This window comes from Anoplopoma fimbria, chromosome 11, assembly GCF_027596085.1.
Source record: "Anoplopoma fimbria isolate UVic2021 breed Golden Eagle Sablefish chromosome 11, Afim_UVic_2022, whole genome shotgun sequence".
In the NCBI taxonomy this organism is placed as follows: domain Eukaryota; kingdom Metazoa; phylum Chordata; class Actinopteri; order Perciformes; family Anoplopomatidae; genus Anoplopoma; species Anoplopoma fimbria.
Window position 1 is genome coordinate 13,711,427 of NC_072459.1, and position 18,327 is coordinate 13,729,753.

Here is an 18,327-nt window from a genome sequence, read left to right on the forward strand (position 1 = left end):
GTGTAAACAATACAGAAGACACCCCTGACTTAAATACAGTTTATGCTAGCTAAACAAGTTAAAAACTCACGGTGAATACATGTTTTGCACAAATGTGTATATTTAGGTCGGGAAATTACACAATAGATGTTGACATGATATCAAACTCAATATTATTCGAATTTGTTTATTTTACTGAATGAAAAGCTTCAATTTGTCATAACTTGAACATGAAATAGCCACACATCTATATGCACCTTGAGGAAAGTGATCAGTTTCTCCCATATCATCCTATATTAATAAGTTTGGACCCTCTGAGCCCCTGTAGTGACCTTTAGGGGTCCCTGAACCACACTTTTAAGACCACACACACACACACACACACACACACACACACACACACACACACACACACACACACACACACACCCCAGGGTTTGGATGTGGGTTTGAAGGAGAGGAGGGGAGGAGGGGCCATATGACAAAAAAAAAAAAATCTCAAAAAGTGGATGGGAGCTTTAAATTGGCTTTTTTTTTTTTTTTTTTTTTGGAGGGGGTGTTGGGGGGGGTTCCCTTCAGGAAACAGACGGGTGTGAACACCAATACGTGCTCAGTAGTACTCTGCAGCAACCAACCGGATCGCCCTCCCCTCGGAACTATACACTGCACGAGACAGTTGCTCCAGGTTGAGCGAGCTGTGGTGTTGTCAGTTTGCAGACAAGAGAAACAGCGAGTAGTCTCTGTCAGAGTCCGCTTCAGACATGAAGGATTGTTTATGAGGATGCGTTCAACTGTAAAGCTGCATTCTCTGCGCACTCAAACCCGAAAGTAAGCAAGAAAAAAAAAAAAAAAAAATATCATGATCATCATCACAAAAGAAAGCTCAAGCTGGGTGCTCAACAAGAGGCCCGATCAGAGGTCTGGATCATCACCGTGGATGTGAACTGAGTGTGAGCAGAGGGGAAGTCAGCGCCGCGCAGAGCTGCAGTGAAAAAGAAGTGAAGAAGGAAATTAGGCAGAGTCCTCTCTCTGTGTGTTGTGTGTGTGTGTGTGTGTGTGCGTGTGTGTGTGTCCATAAGCGGTGCTCGGAGTGGGGGATGTCGGGTAGAAGTGGAGGAGCGCCCCGGGGGTGCAGCAACCCCAGCCTGCAGCCCCTCAGAGCCACGATCCCGTACCAGCTCCAGAGGGGCTCAGCTCTCCTCTGCAGGGAGGTCAAGACGGGTAAATACGCACTCAGGAGGAGGAGGAGGAGGAGGAGGAGGAGGGTTAAAGCTGCATTCACCTCCATGTGGTCCAGTGTTTAAAAAGTTCATTTGGTGCCACTTTATGATCAATAACTGACACTTAATATTGAGTTTAATTTACTAAATGTATTTTTTAGGGCTGCCCTGACCTCTAATCGGTCCTTTTGGTCGATTAACATTTCTTCAGCCAATAATTATTTTTTTAATGCTTTTTTTTTCATGCTGATCGACTTATTTCAAAGAAACTTATGAGCATATGTCTAGTAAACTCAAGATTTAAAGTGGTGACTTTCAGTGTGATTCTCTATGGAAAAATCAAACGAAGAGTTTTACAAATCTGTCTATCAAATCGACTAATTGATTACTGCCCTATTTTTACAAAATAAATTAGAGCCTAAAATATGAATGACAGAACATTAAACAACAGATATGTTGATAACCCATTCATCGCTTGAGTCATTTTTCAAGTAAACATTTTCTTTACAGCTTGTACCCTGTGAGGATGTGCTGCTTTTCTCTGTTTTGTACTATTGTTAATGCAAAATGTTTAGGTTTTGGACAAAAACTACTGGGGCTCCGGAAAACTAAATGATAATTCGAGAAGTTGATCAGCACATGAATCAATAATGCAAATAATCGTTAGTTAATTGCAGCCCTAAAGGAAAGCATGCATCATCAGTCCTCAGGTACTCAAGACATTAAATTTAAAAAAAAAAGTGTTGATGAATCTGTTTTTGAATATATAAGACTTACATTTGAACTTAATTAATCACAACGTTTAATTTTTGAAAAGTAAAACAACTCGTTTGATTTAAAAAAAAAAAAAAAGAACAGGCTTAATTTCAAGACTGCAATGGTTATTTTAAAGAAAAGTGCCATGCTTCTCGTACTGATTCAGGGAACCATTGACCAACTGAACAACGAAGGCTTTTAACCCTGAAACATAACACTGCTCTCATAATGTTATTTGGACTCTCAGTCGCCTCTTTGCACTCTGACCTGTTGAATCTCTGCTTCACGCTCACACAGCAGCAGCTTTAAGAGCCTCTCTATTTTACTTTAACTGTAACTATGCCAGTCACATCTGCATATAGTGGTATTTATTTATACATCCAGTCTGCCCTGCAACATGACAACATACCGTGTGTGTGTTTAGGTGCTTGACGTACTTGTAGCTTGTGGTGACTGTTGCCAGTGTTGTGTAGTTGGATGGCTTAGCTCCAGGTCAAAGGCATGGTCCACACCTGCCAGAGATTACAAAGAGCTGCCAACACGCGCACACACACACACACACACACACACACACACACACACACACACACACACACACACAACTCTACACACTGCATGCTTACTGGTGGGGAGGAAGCCTGGGAGCAATTTTGTGAACAACTACCACTGGTGTTGAAATACTGTTTTAGCGTCTTTAAAAAGTAGTTTTTATACACATATGTGTCACATGCAGTGTTGTGTGTTTAAGCTGAACGTGATCTCACAAGCATGAGTTTTTATAACTTCTGCAAGACTGACATTGTTCTCACAAGTGCTGAGTTAAGGCTTGCAAAGCACAAACATGATCACTGACTTAATGTGTTTTATTTATGTTCCCAAAAAAGCTGACAGGACCACGGGTCGCCCGCCGAAACCCACCATCCGCCGAACCCTGTCTTTGGACGCCATCGTCGGACCCTATCTGCAGGGACAGTGGCCCAAAGAGGCAGAGAGCACGGCGGTCACCTGTGTCAATGACAAAGCAACGCAGGTGAATATTACTATATCATGACACTGTCAAATGAGTCGTGACACGTTGGTGTAATTACTGTAGTTCAACAAAACTGGGCCTAGATCAGTGGTAGTCTGTTACACCAGTGCTACTGAGAACACTTTCCCCAGAAAACCTGTTGCTTCATGTTGCAGGAAAAAAAAAAAGCAGCCACGAGACCAAATGTTTTCTTCTGCATGGCTTTTCTTGTATGTTAAGAATGTCTATAGAGGACAAGATATCTGATGTTGGCTCTGCAGGTGTCTGGTGGTTCCAGTTCGACACTGCGGGTGGAAGCCAGCCAACTGGAAATAGCCGTTTTTGTTCTTCTTTAAACTTTTGTTTTTGCTCCCCCCCTCGACTGTATCTGCTCCTAACTAGTGCACAAAGCCCCGACTAACATCACCAAGCTCTGCGGCTTCGTCTTCGCCTATGACACAGTTTAAACCCCAAAGAACCCCCTTTGCCTCCATTGTGAGGAACAAACCCCTCCTGACCTCATTATACAGACACCCCATCCCCCAGCATTCTCCTCAACCACACACACACATGCACCCAAACAGAACCACCCATAACCTCCTTCTCCTTCTGCCATAGTCCCTCTGCATTACTTAAGATGATATAGCTCATTGTTTGTGTTATTCCTCATTGAGCATGATTTTATGTTTTGTGACGTGCATTTATATTTCTGGAGATTTTAAGATAAGTAGGTTATAGTCAATCAGTTTGTCATGCCAAACATGTCGTCAATCCTACTCGGGATAACAAGACACAGAAGAGATCAAACATACATCTCCATTAACACATACAATCTAAAGAAAAAAAAAAAACATACTTCCAAAAACCATATGTGCAAGATTTCTAATAAATGATACACTGAATAACGATAATGTAGTTAACCACCTTTTTAACTATGCTTTTATTTTGCAGATATTTGCTTCATATGTGCATGCATGTATGTGAACAAATAACCACCTTTGTAATACAAAGGAAACCAATAAAAAAAACTAAATTTGACGACAAAAAAGGCACCAATACAGTCCAAAAAGTGTAGTGTTGGTTTCAGGCTCAGGAAATAACATTTCAATGTAGGTTGTTCCTGTTTAATGCTGAAATAATTAGTCAATAAATCTGTCTGTCAAGCTAAAGAAAATAATCGCTAACATCATTAATAACCAAGTAAATGTATAACGCATATATCAAACAAAAATGCTAAATACTTTCTGCCTCCAGACTTCCAAATGTCTTCTGATATAATTCTAAGTTGAATATTATTTGGTTGATCCTAAAAAAAATAAGCACTATGAGTCGCCCAAGCTGGAAACACTAGCCAGCCCAAATGTTCTGCTACCTTTTGAGTCTTTTTATAGGTTTGTGTCCCGTGACCGCCCTGTTCATGTTTTGGGCAGGGTGGGGTTGTTGGTGTTGGATGATTGGGGGGGGGGGGGGGGTTGGCAACTGTAACTTTACACCGATGTCACTGTATGACTGACTCATGCTGCGTTCTGACTTATTTAGCCGGGCGATGCACTACGTATGAGTGGACTGGACAGGACAAGATGGTGTCTGTGTTTTCCTGCAGGCAGTTAAGGCACCAGAAAGATTTCCCTGAGTTGTGAGGCCGACACCTAAAGAACAGGTCAGGTAATTTGAGGACAGAAAATCATGACATAGCCGTCCTGCAGACTTAAAAAGCTAAATGTGTAACATAAGCTGCCCTTTGAATGGCATAGACATCAGTGAGGGGATCAGATAGTTTGCGAGAGTGTGAAGCAGTGGACTAGAGGCAGCAGAACTGTGAATATCTGATCCTGTGGGTCGACTCAACCTGTGTTTCACCTGGTGACGATGAACTGCCAATCGCCTGCTCCGAACAAACAGCCGGGAGCGGTCATCCCGGCGCCTTCTGGTAGAAAATCAAGAGTCAATGTGAAGAAATTGGTACGAACACATGAGTGAAAGTTTGACGTTAAGGAGTTGTGACAAAAGAGGAAGTGCACAAAAAAGTCTCCTTGTTTTTCTGTTTGTCTTAGTTGTGTTTCCTCTACAGTTTGTAACTTTATGAATAACAAGGTTACTTAATGCCTGATAGTGTGTGTGTGTGTGTGTGTAAGTCACTGATGTGTTAAATGCTGATACTTGCACTGTATTTATAGTCTTCACCATGATGTGGTTTGGATGTGTGTGGTAGAGGAGCTGTTTTTGCAGCTCTGGGTGGTTTTCTCATCGCCTCCCTCTGCACAGCTGTTGTGGGGCAGGTGTGCAGCACAGCTGTGGGGCTTTGCTTCTGTGTTGTGCTCTCTCAAGTTGTAATGATGACTGGAGTGCGCAGGGTTTAACAGAAAATGTAAGAGGCCTCCAAAAAGGCAGAATTGCTGCCAAAAACAAAAAGGCCTTTTTGTACCACAACCCCCCAAATACAGGCCTCTTTATTCACCACGCTGTAATAATATCTTTTTTCAAAGACTCCAAGTTCCTGGTCAGAGGACACCCGAGGAAGGAGAAGCGCCGGCGGACACAAGCGCTCGGCATCATGGGGCAGTGCAGAGCACCTAAGGGAGGCAAGTATGAGTTTATTACTATAGCAGTTCATTAATCAGCTTTCCTTGTTTTCCTCTCTTACTCCCACCCCTTTATTTGCGCTCTCCCACTGATAGAATGAAATATTATCAGTGCCTGAGGGGAAGGCGAGTAACCGCTCCTCTTTCAGAATGAATTGTAGTGACGCCTGAATCATTTTTCACTCTCCACTCTGCCCTCAGGTGGCCAAGCTGAGGAACCAGCTGCAGAAGCGCTCCCGCCATGCTCCTCCCCCAGCGGGGTACGAGCTGCCCCACCACCCGCTGCCAGCAGGTCATGCAGCAGTCATCACTCAGGTAGCCCTTGCTCTTTTGTCTTGTGATGACAAACTGCCTTACACAGGCAGACCAGGAGGCACTTAGTAACAGGGATGTAAAAAAACCCCAAAAAAAACACAGCTGTGGTTTTTCTTAGTAACTGCTGTCATCACCTGTCCTAATTACTGCCATGCCGTCATAGAAAGACCATCTGAAACCAGCATATCACAGTTTAACATATGGATGTCTCGTATATGTGTGTATTTTTATATTCTGACTGCCCTTGACCTATGGGTAAAAAATGACCCGCCTTTGCTAAACCCCTAAAATAAAGCAGCTTAATTGAATTTTGAACTCAAGATTTATTTTTGCATGAAGAAACAACATAAATAATCTGGGTTTTTCCCTTTTCACAGCTCAGAAAAAACTTCTTATATACCTATACAATAAGGATTTCCACTACAAAATACTAGTCTTCTCCCATTTTTTTAGCATTTCCCCCAACCACAAGTTGTTTAAATAGGATTAGAATAAGATAATAGACACAGACACAGATGTATTTTTCACAGGTTACAGTATTTGTTTTACAATCCTTAACATCTGCACTGATGGCAACTTTATAGCAGATGGGAGGGTGATTAGCTTTCTTTTGGGGCATTTGATCAATGGTAATTTCAAATATTGTGATGGGTAATTTCCATTTTCAATATATTGTCCCCTGTGGCAGTTACTCACCTGTACTGTACAAATCAAACCCAAGCAGTGTAGAAGTGACAGAGCTGTTGCTTTAGGTTCACTCCCTCTTTATTTAACTGTATTTGCCTTGTTTTTCTCCAGACGCTGCCTCTGAACAGACTGAACCCCCGGCTGCGACGCAGTGTTGAAGGCCTCAACTTAGAGCTGGAGGAGGTGTTTGTTTCCGAGAAACCTGACGATCAGCATGAGGTTAGGCCACCGAGCGACAGTTACAACCACTGGGGGTTAGGATTAGTAAACTAACAAATGCCTTTTCCCTTGTAACACTATCAAGTTCAGTTCTGTCATAATAACAAAATCATTCTTTTTTTTTAACTCGAGTTTTGATACTGAGATTGTTTTCATAACACTCTAGGGGCCTCAGGGAAAAAAAGATATACTTTGGTCTGTTGTTGAAATTCCCTGCAAGTGCTGACAGAGCAAATCGAGCGTCACATCTGTTAAGCGCCAATAGTAACACGGTTAATTTTCTAACTAAAACAATTTTGACCTAATGTCTAAGCAGCTGCAAAGCACAGATTGGCAATCATAAGATAACAAGCTTGTTGTCATGAAACAACTTTTATTATAATCGTGAGGAAATTGAGTCCAAAAAGTCATCTTTAACCACATCCATTCTAGCAGTTTGGTATTAAACCCTGGCTCCATGAAAGGAAAGCATTCCTCACTCTGCATTGTTTCTCTAGCTACTCTGACTCCTTCACTTGTTTCCTTCTGAATATTGCAGATTTTGGATATCCCAGACGGCCACAGGGCCCCTGTCCCTGTCCAGCGATGCAGCAGTGGCTCTCAGAGTGAGTCCTCCCCCGGCCCCTTGGATCTGGATCCTTCCCTCCTCTCTCCTTCTCAGTCCCCCTGTCCTCTAGATCCATCGCTTCTGTCTCCATCAAATTCCCCTTCTCCATTGAACCCATCTCTTTTGTCTCCGTCACAGTCTCCCTGTCCCATGGGCGAGCCAGGTGAGACAGCTCTTAATAATTTTGTGGTGTACTTTAAAGCTGTATGCTGAGTTTTTTTTAAACCGCAATTTATAATTTTTGTATTACTAATAAAAGAAGGGATATTTGTGTCCTTTCTTGCAGAGCCGGTGGACTGTGAGACGGCGTGTCCGGCTCCATCGACGTCCCTCCCTTCATTTGCTTTGGATCCTCCTCTGTTGCAGCCCTGCTCCTCCGCTACTCGTCCCAACAAAACCTACTCCTTCCAGCGCGAGCCGCCAGAAGGCTGCGAGCGAGTACGAGTGTGCGAGGACGGAATGTAAGTGAACTCCTTTTTAGAACAAGGCATCATGCATTGATCGTATACTCATGTATTACCAAGTCGGAATAAGCCACTAGAGGGCCTTAGGGCAAAAAAGTTATGATGGGACCCCGCCCCATGTACCAACAGATCAAAAGAGCATATCGTTAAATCCCTTAATCAAGATCATATCAAATCAAAACTTCACACACATTTTTAACCTCTATTTAACCAGTTGTATATCATTGGTTGTTTGAAGATCACTGTTATCTAGTTTAAAATATCACACATTCACTGGTTCCAGCTTCTGAAAAAAGGATTTGCTGCTGTTCTGTCTTTTTTTCCCGAATTATTCTCCAATTAATCTTTTTGGGCTTTGAACTGTTGGTCGTACCAAACAAGACATTTAAAGACAATATTTTTCAAATATTATAGACCAATAAATTCGTAAATAGTAAAAGATGAAAAAATATGCAAATACTTTTCTCCAGTCACAGTATCGGTGGAAGCTCCTCTTAATAGTCTTGTGGGCCACGTTCTCAGGTTATGGGAACTTGTGAACTACATTTTTCACTATATTCTGACATTTCATAACTCAAATGAATCATCATAGAATGATAATAAATATTTTTAGTTGCAGACTTAATTGTTATTATGATGTTATAAATGTGCAAAGTCTATCTTTTGGAGCCCTTGATGACCCAGTACCTTGCGGTTCATACCATCTTCTCTCTGCATCTCTCTATCTCCAGATCTGCCGGTCAGGATGAGCCTGTCCTCCAGCCTTCCTGCCCTGACCCCAATAAAGTCAACTTCACCCCCCATGGAGGCTCCGCTTTCTGCCCCGTCAGCCTTCTGAAGCCCCTGCTGCCCTCCATGGACCTCCTCTTCCGCGGCCTGTCAGTCTCTCCGGTCACCGGCTGCCCAGGTCAGGCCTCTCCCACCAGGCACCTGGGCATGCAGTAGGTGGATGTCTGAGCAGGGCCTAATCTCAGGACACAACCACACTGAACTGCCAGAACCTACAGAAACTGGATATGTTTCATATGCCTTCAGATACATGTGGTCACATGGCTCATCACTGCTGCATTGTGCCATAATCACTGTGATAAAAACAAGAGACTTTGTGACTCATACTTTAGATTAATTTTGGCCTAAAATCTGGCTGCTTTACTGATTATTTCCACTGCCAGGAAACCATTTAGCTGATATTTACATCATCAGCACTTAGTATGCTTCCATATGGAATATGGATTAAAAACAGGACTGAAGTCCTGGAAATGTTGGCAAATGCTGGAAAGGTTTTACAGCTGAATGCATTTTTGATTTTGTTCTTTTTTATAAAACTGAATTTTGTTTTAGTCGTGCGTCAGTGGCTCAAACAAAGACTAAAGCCTACTAGGGATGTTTTCATTTTTAATATCCAAATAAGTGAACTCAGAGTCAAAAATCCAAGCACTTACAACACATGAGTATTACTTTCTTACTACCTACTACGACTGTTCTGATGAAATTTCAGTTTAATTTGAGAAGTTAAGGTGTTTGTTCCTTATATTTCTGAATATGTGTTTGTTGGAAAGAAATATTTTTGGCCCAAGGTTTAATGATGGCCTACTTTTTTACAGATGTATTTCAAGGAAGATATATATTTTCTGTATCTGTAACCAGGAATGGATGTTTTAATAGCTTTACTTGCCCACAGCAGGCATTGTTCTAACCAAATTGTTGCAATTTTGTCAACTTTTTAAGAATTTCAGTGGGCAAAGCGGAGTTCTTGGTCCAATCTGAACCTCTTGCCCCATGAGGTTCTGGCCAGAAAGCCTCAATATTAACTCGGGATACAGAAGAGGTTGATTCCCTCTCCTTGAATTAAATTGATGAAACACTGTCTTTGTCAGCATGATCATATGCAACACTGAATAATAAAAAAAACCAAAAAACCTACAGATAGGTATGATTTGTTGACATTGTATTTTTTTCTGAACTGAATATCCACCCTTTTTATTACTTTAAATGTTTAGTGTGCATTGCGAGGATAATTAAATAATCATATTTGTCGGCATGTAAATGCCTTCAATAGCTTTTTATAATTACTGTGGTGGTTGTTGTTGTTGTTGCCTGCCTTTGACACGTGGATTTGCGCTTTTTAAATCGAAGCACCGCCCTTTAATCCCAATCCGCTTTGTGATTGGTCGGAGAGGAAAAAAGAATCTCTAATGCTTTACATTGACCAATGAAGTTAATCCACATCCTAGGACGACAAAAAGGCAGGCGACGTTTTCAAAAAAGGACCTCATATATTTGTGATAGTTGCCTAAGCAACTGCCGTACAACATTCCACAGCCAATGAAAGTGTATTACAATGTAACAAGAACAATATGCGTTTCTGAACTGATGAGATGTAACTAAGTAGATTTACTCAAATGATTTACTTAAGTACAATGCTGTGGCACCTATGTAAATTATAATGTGCAATTATACTGCAGGCTGATGTATAATTGAGAATAACTTAATGGATGGGGGGTATAAAGCAATTCAAAGAGATCAATCTTTACTAGCTGCAACATTAAAGTGATAAACATGATAATGCATCAATAAATATAACCCAGCAGTATAATATAGGAATCTAAAATGGGCCATCCTGCATAATCAGGGCTTTCACTTTTCGGTACTTTGAATGCATTTTGTTTCTAACACTGTTGTACTTTCACTGAGTAGAATTAGGATGTCCAACAGAGTATTTATACTCTGAATACTTCTCCTACCACAAAATTTCTAGTAGTGTATATATATAGTACCAGTCAAAAGTTTGGACACACCTTCTTATTCAAATACTTTGAAGAATCTAAAATATAAAACATATTCTGGTTTGTTGAGCGTTTGTTTGTTTACCACATAATTCCATATGTGTTCCTTCATAGTTTGGATGTCTTCAATATTAATCTACAATGAAGAAAAAAATAGAAATAAAGAAAAACCATTGAATGAGAAGGTGTGTCCAAACTTTTGACTGGTACTATATATATATATATATATATATATATATATATATATATATATATATATATATATATATATATATATATATATATACTACAATTTTAGTAGTATATATATGTTTATCATTAATTTTTATTGCTGCAGTTCAATTTAACACACCATCAGGTGTTTGTGCTCAACATTTAGGTTAGTAAACAAATAATCTAATAGTTCAGGCATAGCTGTGGACACCACTGAGGTCCTTTCATAAAACCTATTTCCCGGACGCATCCGCTTTTCCCCCTAATGATAGGTGTGCTTTAATTTCTCAATGAAAACACGAACAGTTCTCTGCCGTTACAGATAGCCAGGAGGGGACGGCATGTTTATGATCTCGTGATTGAGGAAACATCCAGATATATCAGAATGATACAAAACAAACAAATGACATGATATCCGACTGCAGCTGCAGGACATCCGAGGTAACGTTAGCAAGCTTTGGCAAATTGACAGTTAATGTGCACAAGAAGGTCAGAAGTGAAACCTTTAACGCTACCCGCCACAGACACCACTCTTAAGTTTAGAGTGCGAGCGCCACTTCCGGGCTCGTCACAGCTGGTATAGTGGAGCGAGACGTCGGCGTGAGGAGCGCGAGCAGCGGAGCGGTGGCGGTCAGCATACCCGGGCTGCTGGAGGATACCATGGCCGCTGGGAAGGGATCTGGGAAGCCCGCCTCGATGTGGGACAATATGCGGATACGGTTCATCGTTTGCTTCCTCGGAGTCTTCGTGTGTTACTTTTACTACGGAATACTACAAGAGACCATGTAAGTCACTCACACTAAGACAGCCTGTGTGGTTTATGTAACATGTGTGTTTCTGTACCAGACTCCGGTTTAATGTGTGCTTGCATGTCCACAGCTCACGGATCAATACCAGCTATTGTTTAAATTTGACACAGCTATAAAAAAAAAAAAAAAGCACAACAAAGTAGAGCATATGTTTTTTTTCTATATGTTGTGCAATCTTTACATATTGTCTTTACCAATGAGGAAGGCAAGTCTCACAGTAAGTCATCAGGTTTGGGAATGCAGTTTGGCATTCTGTTCATTTTTAGCATATGCCAAGTATTGAGCCCCATACCATTGAGCAGGCTGTCACCTTTTTTCTAGTTCTCTGAAGCAATTGTTCTTTATAGATTGGTTATTATTCTCACTTTGATTACATGTCCGTGAACAAATAAAGACGACAACAACAACAACCCAAAGTGGTTATTTGTGGTTCTGTAGAAAAAGGAGATGAAGTAAGTGGAGACCAGTTTCTATTGCATGTCACATACTGAGGCATGACACTGATGGTATGTTGTCGCCCGAGAGACTAAAGGGGACAGGGATCATATCCAGTTACAAAATGATGACTCGAAACTGGTGTTGCACCCCAGCAGCAGCCCTTTTACAACCCTGAATGATCGACCTCCTTTTATATATAGTTATTATAGAATATTGGCAATATTGCCCATAGAAACCAACAAGCGGGCAACACTGCTGCTAAACATAATTAGTCCCTGAGGAAATGTCACCACCATTAGCTCACCCTGTCAGTTATTATTCAAATCACTGTGGTCTCTCCTTTCTGTGGGGCGTTGTCAGACTCATGAAAGCCCAATACTCTTTTGTGTCTCTTCTCTTCGGTCTTAAATTCAGATTGTCTGTGATCTGTTGCACTCAATAACACAGTGTTGTCACTTTGACTCTTCCAGCACTCGAGGTGATTATGGTCAGGGAGACCAAAAGGAGAAGTTCAGATTCGCCCGGACATTGGTCTTCATCCAGTGCGTTGTCAGTGCTCTGTTTGCTAAGATCTGTGAGTATGCGCTGTACATACGAGACATAAAAAACTAATACATATGGTTAATATGAAAACAAAATACCTCCTGAATTTATTTCTAAAGCCAAATCTTCCTCTTAATCATCAGTGATCCATTTTTTTGAGGGCTCCAAGCCGGATCACACCAAGAACTGGCTCTATGGGCTTTGCTCGCTCTCCTATCTTGGAGCCATGGTGTCCAGTAACTCTGCCCTTCAGTATGTCAACTACCCCACCCAGGTGAGTCGGCCCTTTTGGATGGGGCAAAGTTAGTTGGTTAACATGATTATTTTGAATGTATTACTGCTTGTTGCCATCATACCCTAAAGCTGTGCCTTTTTTTTGTGATAGGTGTTGGGTAAATCCTGCAAGCCCATACCAGGTAAATGTCTGATAGTTAGCCTTCTGCCTTCCACCTTCATATCACCTAGTTACATGAATGTCAGATACATCATTTGTTTTTTTACAAAAGGAATTATATTATCATAGTAAAAACAATTCCTTGAAGCTAGTAACATGTAATGACCATGCCTGAATATTGGGTTTGTATACTTAACCCTACAAAATCCGAAAGAGCCCTGAGTTAGTAAAAATTCAAACTCAATATTGACCAACTCAGAAGCTGCCAGGTCTCATAATATATTGTGCCGATGTTCATATTTATATATTTATATAGTGTGTTTGTGGTACTTGACAAACCAGAAACATTCTAAAATCTTTCTAAACTGATCAAGCAACTACTTTTCACATGGGTGGAGCTAACGACATATGGCAGCTCACGTAATGTTCTGTTTGTACATGAAGGTTGTATCTCGCTGCTCACTGATTGGTTATCTCGTTACATATACAGAAATACAGGCGCACACACTCTTTCACAATCCATATTTTCCACTCTCAGGGGTGAAGGCCTGACATTATTGTATCCAGCGTAGGATTAGCACAAAAACAACAAGATATGTCACCCATGGCTTAAAAAAACGTCCATCATGCTGTTGTTGTGTTGTTGCAGTGATGATCCTCGGTGTGACAATACTGCGGAAGAAGTACCCGCTGGCTAAGTATCTGTGTGTGCTGCTTATTGTGAGCGGTGTAGCGCTGTTCCTCTACAAACCCAACAAGAGCTCAGCTGTTGCAGATGACCATGTTTTTGGGTTTGGAGAGATTCTGTTGGTGAGTTTAAAAAAAGCTTTATGTTCCATTCATTTCACCGATATACCATGTATCTATCTGCGTCTCCCTGCTGCAGCCACACTGTGACATTTCTATGACTTTAGTCTCACGGCTTGGTGGTGTGTTTCTCTGTGTCGCAGCTGGTCTCTCTGACATTGGACGGGTTGACTGGCGTGGCCCAGGACCACATGAGGTCTCGCTTCCAGACGAGTGCCAACTACATGATGCTGAACATCAACTTGTGGTCCACCCTGGTGCTGGGGCTCGGTGAGTCCACCATGCGTTCTGCCAAACTGTTCTCTAACCGAATAGGTGGCGTTGAGTGCCAAGACTCGAGCGTGGAGGGTTTCAGTCCAACCAAAACTACGCCAGGCGGTTGGCCCACCTGCAGCCAGGGAGGAGAAACTAATGAGCAAAATCACCTTGATGTGGTCGAGTGCTGCCAAAAAATGCCAGAATGAAACAGAAACACTGGTGCACTGAACGCCCTGCTGCAAAGCAATTGCAAATTGTCAGAGAAGGATGAAAGCAAAGGTTTTAAGTATTTGTTGGTACATTAATGGCTTTTTGTAAAACTGTAATGGTAATTTATACATTTTAACTACACAAAATGATCCAACCAGAAACAATTAGCTTGTTGTCTTTATATAGAACTGGTATAGTGTTTGTATATACCGGCACTCAAAGGCACATGGCTGCTTGTCCTTGAGCTAAAACTTGTCATATATTGTGTTTACATGCTCACCATTGCCACATTATACAGGATAATTGACTTTTCTGTAGTTCTGCACATATACTGCAAAATGCCTTACAAGACTAAAAATGGTCTGAAATGATCTGATCCGAACTGAAGACTCATTAATTAACTTGCCTTAAAAACAGGTCTTTTATTACCACACTGGTCTCCATGAGCTGCTTGTCCACTCAGCAGTTTATCAAACAGCAGCTACATGTCATGTCGTTTTAACAAGTTTTAGTATCAACAGCTCAATTATATCATTACTGTTTGTATAATGTGCTGTAAAATGTCATTGTTAGCTGTGTTGATTTTGTAGTCACAACACATTCAGGACGGATAGCTGCTGGGATAAAACACTATTCACGCAGGAGCCAAAACTCATTTATTCAGTCGAGGCGAAGTGTTCGGTGTTATCTGTATAGATAAGGAATCCTGCACCTCAAAGCCCGCAGTTCTGCGAGGAAGGCTGCTGTAATATGCTGAAGAGTAAGGCACATGAAACAAATACAACACAATAAAATGCTTTCTAAATTGAGGCACAAATGGGCTGCAATATAAAGATCAAAAGGTCAAAGCCAGTAGGAGAACTGAGGGACTGTTATCATTCCTACTAAACTAATTGGCAGTGTCTGCTATCTCTCCTGCACATATGCTTCACGCTTTCATATTACAGGACATTAAAGTGCTGGTATTTCCCAAGATATAACAGTATTCTTATACCTCTACTACTACTACTACTACAAATGAAAACCCCCACACCAAGGCTTCATCTACATGCTGTTACTGTATTACGCCACATGGTGGTGTCGTACGCCCACACTATGAACACGATCAGATTTTCTCAGTTTATGTTTAATGACCAAGATGTATTTGAAATGACAAAGTTTTCATGCAGTTCCTCTTTGCCCTCAGCGGTTTTGACGACGGGGGAGATATGGGAGTTCCTGAGTTTTACCGAACGCCACCCGAGCATCGTCTATAGCATTCTTCTGTTTGGACTGACCAGCGCTTTAGGCCAGGTGGGTGGACACTTGTATGAGATGATGGGTAATGTTGTGTTGTTGCACCGCTGGACAAAATCCTTTACTTTAGTCAAAGTTTTGCTATAAACGCTACAAATAACATCCTTTTAATGTGTGTGTTTTTTAAACTCCCTTCCCAGACCTTCATCTTCATGACGGTAGTGTACTTTGGGCCTCTGACCTGCTCCATCGTCACCACCACGAGGAAGTTCTTCACCATCCTCGGCTCTGTTATTCTGTTTGGCAACGTCATGAGTACGATGCAGTGGTTAGGCACCATCCTGGTGTTCCTCGGTGAGAGTAAATTCTGGTTGAACACTCTGTCGCCCTGTTACTGTATGTGTTTGTTATAACAAACAATTAGGTCCAATTGGGGAATGCTTAGGCTTTCCACGCAAACCATTTGGTTGAGTGGTAAATTATGCATTGAGAGCACAGCTGAAGGGGAGTCAGTGAATATAATAAGACATAGTTGGGGAAGAAGCAGGAATGCTCAAATAGTTTAATATTTGAATGGTTGAATTGAGAGTGTAAAGTAATTTCTGTTTAGCTGCTGAGGCTTTTCTTTGCTCCTTAAACACATTTTTGCTTTTTCTCTCTTTAGGTCTCGGGTTTGATGCTAAATTTGGCAAAACCCCCAAGAAGACGACGCACTAAAACATCAGGAGCGCACAAGAAAAAGACAAGAAGATTGCAAATGGAAACACTCTATAGCCAGTATCTTATTATCATAAGACGTCCAGTACAGGCACACTGTATGTGCCTATGATTTGTTTAAGTATGGTCAGATATTTATCCAAACTGTACATAAAAGAGAGTCCAGCTTCTGTAACATACGGTTGATGTATCAAAGAGTGACGTTTTACTTGGGATCAAGTCCTGACTGAACTATGACAAGCCATTAACATTTTTTTTTACCACACTTTCGTGGAGGATTTGGACTGGCTGAAAGACGTAAGGTGGAAAATACTGTATTTCGACAAATCTTTTACGTTTCTGAAACCAGCTCACCTCCCTTGCAAGGTTATTGAAACCAAACAAGGCCTAAAACATATGTTTCCAGCATTTAACATTTGAACTTGCCAACAAGTAAGGCTTGGTTTACAAATTGTTGCTTGAATATGTGTAATCATCACATATGTATTTTATTTCTTGGCAAACAAGAATCATTTCATTTATAAAATATAAATGGTTGTATGTAGCCTGTTGTGTTATGTCCAATCTTACTATTGAATTGTTTTTGTTATTTTTTACAAGTTGAAAATAACTTGCCATAAAAGGGAAATTGTGATATTTCATGGTTACTTTATTTGTCTATAATGCAGACCTCACTTGATTGGTTCACATCAGTCAGTTGAGATACTCACCTCTGCTTGTTGGAAAATGGCTGTAAAATAGCCAAAAACTCTTAAAGCCATTACCAGCAGCAATTTATGTATCTCTTTGCCAACAAATAAAAACTGATGTTACTATCTTGTTTTACCCCATATCACTTAATTTATGGGGGAAAGTAACATTTACTCTAGTACTATACTTAAGTACAATTTTGAGGTCGTTGTACTTTCCATTTTCTGCTAAATATTGTTCTCTTTACTCCACTAGTGGATTCAGATGAAAACAAAATCAAATGAACAAATACAATCTGATGTATTTTTATATATCAAGCTATCCAGCAGAATATCAATTTATTAAAACTAGCTCCAACTTTACCAGCTGAAACATAAAAAGTGATAAACATAATACATCAATTATTATTAGACAGTTATATACAATAAAATAAGTCATTTGAGTACTTTTACTATTGGTACTTTAAGTATAATGTAATGCTAAAATGTACATTTACTTAAAGAAATATGTTTTTGCAGGACTTACATTTTTAACAAAGTATTTTTACACTGTTATTACTACTTTTACCAAAGTAAAAGATCTGATTTCTTCTCCCACAATTCAATTTAAACTAATTATATTTTTGAGAAGAAAAAACAGAAACTAACATTTGGCTCAAACAATGTTTTGATCTCCTTTAAAAGATCCATGTCTGTGTTGGCTGCTAATAGTATTTAAACTGATATGAGGGACCAGGGATGCACCAAAGCACACTGGATTTAGAAGGTTAATCTTTGCCCAAAATTGCAGGGAATCAGAATTCCTGTTATCACCAGAGTGAAAGAACAGCAAACTCCTACATGAGTCCCCTCAAAATAGAAAAAGAAAAATTGGAATAATGACTATAATTTAGCTGAGGATTAAAACTAACCGATTTACTTGAAAACTGTCCTTCTCGTCTGAAGGAGATCAACAGCGCCCCCTACTGTCACATCATGACACATGCAGTTCACCTCACACAGGAGCAATGTGTCCTCCTGTGATCTCCATCATGTCACTGACATCCATTCATTTAATCGACCTGTTATTTATTTGTTCGTTAAATGCTGGCATTTCACTCATCTAACGAGGAGTAAACCAATGCACAAGGTAGAGTTAATAAATACAATGATCAAACACAGGAAGATAACAGGAATAAAAAAAACAGCTGAAACAGGATTAAATTGACACATTATACACATTATTTACATTTTAGGGTGAAACTTCATCCCAATAGAGAAAACAATACAGGCTTAACACAGATGTAACTATGTATTTGATTTCGTTTTGGGGTTGAGAATCCAGCCAGAATAAAAAGCAGTGTGGAAAAACAAACTAAAGCGACCCAGCAGCCTCTTGATGAAACCCGA

General features: G+C 40.5%; 2 protein-coding genes across 2 annotated transcripts; both read left to right on the forward strand.

The window, feature by feature from the left end:
- The first annotated feature begins 636 nt into the window (after nt 1–636).
- On the forward strand, nt 637–9,763 carry fam117aa (family with sequence similarity 117 member Aa). Its single transcript, XM_054607871.1, has 8 exons — nt 637–1,200; nt 2,840–2,985; nt 5,451–5,546; nt 5,748–5,861; nt 6,660–6,767; nt 7,306–7,537; nt 7,661–7,835; nt 8,570–9,763. The coding sequence occupies exons 1-8, from the start codon at nt 1,077–1,079 to the stop codon at nt 8,781–8,783; spliced, it is 1,209 nt and encodes a 402-aa protein (XP_054463846.1). The 5' UTR covers nt 637–1,076; the 3' UTR covers nt 8,784–9,763.
- A 1,306-nt stretch (nt 9,764–11,069) lies between these two features.
- On the forward strand, nt 11,070–17,323 carry slc35b1 (solute carrier family 35 member B1). The gene is made up of 10 exons (XM_054607414.1): nt 11,070–11,278; nt 11,362–11,622; nt 12,555–12,658; nt 12,771–12,901; nt 13,013–13,043; nt 13,671–13,831; nt 13,972–14,098; nt 15,483–15,589; nt 15,733–15,886; nt 16,197–17,323. The coding sequence occupies exons 2-10, from the start codon at nt 11,498–11,500 to the stop codon at nt 16,247–16,249; spliced, it is 993 nt and encodes a 330-aa protein (XP_054463389.1). The 5' UTR covers nt 11,070–11,278; nt 11,362–11,497; the 3' UTR covers nt 16,250–17,323.
- Nucleotides 17,324–18,327: the final 1,004 nt, after the last annotated feature.

Coding starts and splice junctions, on each gene's coding strand:
- fam117aa (XM_054607871.1), top strand. CDS start 1,077: ATGTCGGGTAGAAGTGGAGGAGCGCCCCGGGGGTGCAGCAACCCCAGC. Junction 2,986..5,450: donor TCAATGACAAAGCAACGCAG/GTGAATATTACT, acceptor CTTTTTTCAAAG/ACTCCAAGTTCCTGGTCAGA. Junction 5,862..6,659: donor ATGCAGCAGTCATCACTCAG/GTAGCCCTTGCT, acceptor GTTTTTCTCCAG/ACGCTGCCTCTGAACAGACT.
- slc35b1 (XM_054607414.1), top strand. CDS start 11,498: ATGGCCGCTGGGAAGGGATCTGGGAAGCCCGCCTCGATGTGGGACAAT. Junction 12,902..13,012: donor ATGTCAACTACCCCACCCAG/GTGAGTCGGCCC, acceptor TTTTTGTGATAG/GTGTTGGGTAAATCCTGCAA. Junction 13,832..13,971: donor GGTTTGGAGAGATTCTGTTG/GTGAGTTTAAAA, acceptor TCTGTGTCGCAG/CTGGTCTCTCTGACATTGGA.